The sequence below is a fragment of the Cyprinodon variegatus genome, unplaced genomic scaffold (genome assembly GCF_000732505.1).
Source record: "Cyprinodon variegatus isolate N-32 unplaced genomic scaffold, C_variegatus-1.0 Scaffold1712, whole genome shotgun sequence".
In the NCBI taxonomy this organism is placed as follows: domain Eukaryota; kingdom Metazoa; phylum Chordata; class Actinopteri; order Cyprinodontiformes; family Cyprinodontidae; genus Cyprinodon; species Cyprinodon variegatus.
Window position 1 is genome coordinate 69,153 of NW_015152165.1, and position 6,579 is coordinate 75,731.

General features: G+C 39.2%; 1 protein-coding gene across 1 annotated transcript in view; it reads left to right on the forward strand.

Moving 5' to 3' along the window:
* Nucleotides 1–5,279, forward strand: part of LOC107104377 (protein FAM83C-like) — a 16,624-nt gene extending 11,345 nt beyond the window's left edge. The window contains exons 4-5 of the mRNA XM_015404369.1: nucleotides 3,112–3,345; nucleotides 4,478–5,279. Coding sequence (XP_015259855.1) covers nucleotides 3,112–3,345; nucleotides 4,478–5,231 — 988 coding nt within the window. The 3' untranslated portion in view covers nucleotides 5,232–5,279. The remainder of the gene's footprint in view (nucleotides 1–3,111; nucleotides 3,346–4,477) is intronic.
* Nucleotides 5,280–6,579: the final 1,300 nt, after the last annotated feature.

Consider the following 6,579-nt stretch of genomic DNA (forward strand, 5'->3'; position numbering starts at 1 on the left):
GCAGAAGACTACACAAAAAATAATCTTGACTTATCGCATAGTAATAAATTATTAATATCAAAAATGTATTTCTGTTTTTTCTTTTTACATATTTTGTTAAAATGCCAAATAAGGACTTCAAACCAAAAAAATAATAATTTTCTGTTTTGTTTTATTCTTGGATCGGGCTTTAAAGGGTTAACTTATTTTTGAATAACTTGCGTCCCTAGTTTATGGCTCTACTGTTGATTGTCATGAATCTTGGATGCTGCTGTACTTTCATCACAGAAATAAATCGGACTGAGTAAAGAAACTTGTTCTAAAAGCAGCCTTTGTGTGATCTGAATGTTCTCGAGGAAAAAAAATCTGGTGTCGCTTCAGTTACTCATCCTCAGCTCAGACTGAGCTCCACTTTCTGCAGCTTTCAGTCCAAAGTGTTTATTTGTCTCTTTTTGTAAAGCTTTCCTACTCGCATCGTGAGGACTTGACTTCCTTTAATGGACAAATTGCACAATGTGACGAGTAAATGGGTCCAGCTTTAGAGTGGAGACTCGGCTCCATGCTTTAGTGATGTCCTCTGAAGTGATGCTGAGGGTGTCTGAGTGTCAAACTGCCGTGAAGCTGCCGGGCTAACTGAGACTTCGTTTTTACCAAGCTGTTTTCACAGATCAGTTCAGAAGAAGTGTTGATAATTACTGCGTGTACTTGATGGTGTAATTATAACTCCTGCTACAGCTTGTAAAACCCCAGGCTGTCACTATCAGGGAGCAGAAAGTTTCTTGGAGTTTTTCTGTTCAATCCGTCTTCAGTCTGATGCGTTGGAGGCTGAGGCGGGTTGGGGTTTGGCTTCCGCTGTGCTGCAGGTATGAGGGTTGGGTCGCCACAGGCTGGCACATTTTATGTTGCTCTGGAATGAAGCACTTAAGTCAGGTTTTATTACGTCGCCACACCTTCATGCATCTAAAATTTGATGCAACTCTCTCTATCGAATCTGCAGCTTTTAAAATTAATCCAGGGAAGCCAGGGATTGATCCCTGCAGCGGTAAACTTGACTCAGCATGCGTAGCTGCACATAGTCTGTGAGCTACAGTAGCCAACAGCACGGTTCAGCTTCTTCTCTCAAGTTGCATTAATTTATGTTTCACTTCTGATCCCATGTTGGATCATTTGGATGCATACGGCTGCAGCTTTGCAGATTTTCTCCCCCAAGTTTTCTATCAACTTTAAGGACGTACTGTTCAAAGACTGCCTAATATATCCCAGCCTGTGGCCAAGAAGAAGAGACAATCTTTATCTGTTCACGATGATGGTAATTTTTTTCTTTTTTAAGACGTTCCAGTGAAAACTGTAAAACAATAGAGAATGAAAGGACAGACTGGAGGAGCTTCATTAATAATTCATCATACTAGTTTATTAGCTCAGTTCCTGACTGGAAATTTTAATGTAAAAAAAATTTAATATTCCAGGAAGCAGATAAAAAGATGCTGCTTTATCTTAACTTGGCTGAACATAATTATGAGTTTATAACTCTGTGGAGTAAAAGTTTGATGAAGCGGAGCAGTAAAGGGTGCAGGAGAGGCTCATGGCTGATCTGAGCGTTTCCTTCAGGGAAACATCGGCGGCTTCACTGATTGGCTGCAGCTGACTCAAAGCCGGTTAAACTGGTTTCACAGGCGCTTCCGTTCATGTTGCTGTTTGCTGGAAAAATGCTGCAGAGCCATCTGACCCAACAGGTTTAACAACTTTCACATCGATATCCTACAGAAATGATGTCTGGGTTCTTCTCATGACAATAAGAGTTAAAGTGAGCTCCTCGGCCGGTCGGAGCTGCGAGGGAGGTGTGATGCTGAGGGGAGGTTAGGTCTAGAAACGCCTCTACAAACCTGGTGAAAGGAGAAAAACGACAGAAAACAACGTCTGCATTGAACTTTTTATCTTTAATCTGTAGTTCCTGTAGTTATTATTACAGATTGTCAAACTCGTCTGCATCTGATAAAAGGCATTACATAAACATTTAGTGTTAAAAACATTCTTTTAGCTGATAGAAAAACCTACTTAGAGCAGTAATTGTATCAAAAATTCACTGCTAAAGATAACTTCAATTTATTTCCACTTTTATTAAGGAGCTTTAAATGAGTAAGCTGGATATTTGTAGTCAAAGTAAATGCTTTTGTATTAATTTAAGAAAGATTTAGAAATGAACTTGTAAATCAAATTTCTATCTTCTTTTTAATTCATTTCTTATTAATGAAAATAAATAAGATAATTATTATAATAATAGTTATTCATATTATTATTATAGTAAAAAGGTTGGCTTACAGAAAACCAAGTTTCCTCTTCAATCAAAATCACTAAAAGGTTGAAACAAAACTCAAAAGATACGGATATTTAGTAATAATAAATATATTGAAATAATTTACAGTTTTATTTTTATTGTTTTAATAGATTCCTAACAATTTTTACTTTTAATCTCATTTATTTCTTCAGGCTGATATTAATATTAATATTCGATTAAGCACGATGACCAATTCTTGTTTAAAAGAATCAGATTTCCTGTTAAGGTTTGGATTCTTTCTCTCAGTAATGAATACATGTTTTAAATGCAAACATGCATTTTCTCTAGAGATATGTCGACGCTCAAGCTGTTATTTGTCCATTATTGCAGCCAAATAAACCCAATAAATGTCCTGATTGACGGAATGAGTCACGGCGGTGACTCATCAGCAGGCAGGAAACGGTTAACGCTGCTTTATCATCTGGAGGTGGAGGGAGGGAGATCATTTACACAATAATTGCTGATAGATGCTCAGAGCAGCATTTATTTGCTGTTTTATAATTCCTGTACATCAGATTTTATTGACCAGATGCTGATAAGCGGTTAACAGGCCTCCCACCAACGAACAAAGTCCATTCTTAACCCTGATTTCTCACTCATCTATAGTTTATATCAGAAGCCTTTACATGTAGTAACTTGTTTTATTCTTAGATTGACGTGTCGAGTTCCTCTGATGGTCAAATCTGTGATGATTTTTTAATCTGTGTATAAAACTACTTTGTTTTCTCTGCTGATCTTTAAGTTATTAAAGATAAAAAGTAAAATCTGGGTTTTTATTCTGGGCCTCCTCTCTGCAGTTTCACCTGGCTGTCGGCTCAGGTGCACAGCAACATGGTGATGCACTTCTCCGGCGTCATCACCGACAGCTTCGACAAGGAGTTCCGCTGTCTGTACGCCGACTCGCAGATCATCGACAGATTCAACCCAGAAGAAGACGACATGCCTTATTTTCCACCATATCAGTCCTTTTTGCCACATGGGATAACCATGGGGATCGGCGGGCCAATGGGGCTGGATCTACACTCTGACAGGTAGGCGTGGGTTCAGCCTGGCAGATGTTTAGCATGAAGATGAATTTTAACCAGAAAGCGGTTCAGTAAGTTTCCAGTCTGTTCCCAAAGCTCCCAGCAGCATGTGAGATGCTCCTAATAAATTATACATCTTTCCTCTCTATTTGCTCATTTCTGCTCAGAAACCTCTGGTTTGAATTTAAGTTTGTGTTGCTGTTAAATTTCATCTACAGTTAGAAACTAGATATTTAGGAACACGTCAGATTAATCAGGAAAATCTGGTTGTATTGGGTAGCTTTGTGTGTTTTTTAGGGCTGAAACAATTAATCGGATTAATTGTGATTGATTATTGAAATAATCGTCCATTTAGTAATTGATTATTTAATGGTTAACTGGAGTATAAAGACTTTAAAACATGCCTTTAGCTGATATAGCATCCAACTTGGAGCAGTAATTGTGTCAAAAAATAAATTAAAAATATATATATAAAATGTTTATCTGTCAGTAGGCTCTATCCAGAACTCCTCAAGTGGAAAACTTTCTTTTCACCTGGTTTAATTTCGTAAAAAATATTCTTCCTTTTACTATCCCGGTTATTAATAGATTAATCGGGAAAAAATAAGCAACAGATTAATCGTTTTGCAAAATAAACATTACTTGCAGCCCTAGTGTCTCTTTCATTTCTCTCAGATTGATTAAAGACTATATTTGGTCCCGGCTCCTTTTCCTCCTCTTGTTTAACAAATTAGAGGAAAATCTGTAACAAATCTGTAGAAATACTCCAATTACTTCAGTTTAAAATGTTGACCTAAATCATGCTTTTATTTTTTATTCTATAAAACAACTCCCCACAGCTGCTTTGTTTGGCTTTTTAGTTCATTTCACTTAAAAAAAAAAGAAAGAATCCAGGTTCTGGCCCCAGTTAGTTGGTCTTGGTTTTGTTAACCTGGTAATTAGACCAGAACCTGTAACTGTTTCTGTTGGTGAAATTGTTGGCAATCTGATCCAAACTGTTCTCATTCATCCAAATTCATGTTAGATCCCAGATTGAACCAATTATTTGGTTCTGGAGTCTCAGGCAAACCTAAGAAGTTTCCTGATGAAGTGGATTATTTTTTCAGTGAGTTGATCTTGCCTGTCTCTCCTCCTGTAGGCAACGGGACCGGAGCTGTTCTGATCACTCCAGCAGCCAGTCCAGTAACAGCGTGTCCAGTATTAAGGTTGCTCCTGGAATGACCTCCAACAACGTCTACAAGGTCTCTCCGGGTCACGAGAAGAAGGATTCAGCGCTCCAAAGCCCCGAGAGAAGAGTTGGAGGTCCGCTGAGAGTAGGAGGACCAACCTCTGCAGTGCGAGGTTCTCCTAATGGAGGAACCAGTCACAACCTGATTACTGACCGCCAGATACCAAGCTATGGTCAATCGGCGGGCATCGAGTGGAACAAACCCGGTTCTGGGGAACCCTTGCGAGGAAATATTGGAGGAACAACCTCTAAGTTTCAGGGACTGGGTTTGTATGAAAAATCCTCCATGTTTCATAGCACCCCGAAGCACCAGCCCCCCTCCCAGGTCAGCGACGCCAAACTCCCCCAGATGCAGAGGTCGCCTCAAGGCCAGTTCCTCACCAAATTATCCGACAAAATCATGCCGTACTCCAAAGACACCTACAACTTCCGCAGGCCTCCATCCCCTCTGAACACTCCACCCTGGGGAGTACCAGAACTCTCTCAGCCGGAACCGGAAAGCCAGCAGGGCCCGCCGCCGCCAACGTCTCCACCGGGCTTCATGAGTCGCCAGGACCAGAAGCGGATGACGTTAGGCCACAGCAAGCTGGACCTGGTGAATCACTACAACAAGATGAAAGTAAAGCAGGTTTACAGCCGCTTTGAGCTCAAGAGCAAAAACTGAAGCTTCCCAACGGAGCGTCTCTTTGTGTCCTCGTTCACAACCCAGAGAAAGGACTGCTTGGACTTAGAGCTGCTGCTTCCTTATCAGTTACCATTTGAATTCTTCACAAGCTCTTTGTTATCTTCCACAGGACGCGTGGAAATAAAGCGTAGGCAGCCATTTTTGGCTCCGAGCTCCTGTTTAGTTTCACTCCTGAAACTGTTAAGCCTCTTAAATAGAATAAGGAACAACTGTTTAAAAGGATTATTCTGTTTTTAGGATGATCCTGATATGAAAAATGTATTCTTTATAAGTCATGTACTGCTGTTAACTCCTCATGTTCTGTAAACGTATAGAGTGGAGCAAGAGCTGATAGATAAAACCTTCTCAACACTCCAGGAACATTTTCTCTAAATGTAAATAAATGTAATCTTAAAGTGGTTTAGTGTACAAAGAAATTGGATTTAAAGCATTTTTTTCAATACACCCCTGACATCCCCAATTAACGGCAATTAGATTAAGATTAAAGTCTTAAAATCACTAAAATGTCAGGTTAATTAAGTTGATATTGTTGAATTTATAACCAAACTAATTAATCTTGTTGAAATCGAATGTTATTAATGTTTTATGAATGCACTGTATATCATTCCCTAGAGGAGGTGGTTTAATGGGTGCTGTCGGCTTCAGGTAGAGGCTGCAGCTCAAACTGAGCCTTTATTCCCATTTAGTTATAAACATATAAATGATCCAGCAGAGATAATGAGTTTAACAGGAAGCAAATTTAAGTTCTTATGAAAGTCTGGGAGACTAAACGGACCAATAATGAAGGAGCAACATTTTTCTCAGGATTAGCGATAAACATTAAAGCGTCATCAGCATATAGTGAAACTTTCTGTTCTACCTCTCCTAACAAAAAAGAAACTTTCTGGTTCGAAAAAAGCCTTTGCAAGGAACCAAACAAGCACATTTGGTGTTAAGATTCCAGTTACCATAAAAAGAAGAGAAATCAGGTTTAATTTGCTGCACAATCCACTGAAAACAAAGACCCTAAAACTGATTAATTTTGTTAAAACTGTTAAATAATAATTGACTTTTTTTATTCTTGTTGTGTGCAGCTTTTAACAGCCTGATTGTCGGTAAAGAATCCCACATCATACTTGTTACATGGTCACACGTGCCTTGATCCTCTGATCGTCCTGCCTTAAGGTTTACAGCCACATTCTGACCCAATTCTGTCCGAGGTACAAACTTTAGACTCTCTGATCAGCAGTAAAACATCAACAGTAATAGATGTAAATTTTCCGGGAATTTTTTTCCCTCACAGCAGATCAGATGATGATGTAACTCTGATTTCACTTGGATGGGTCTG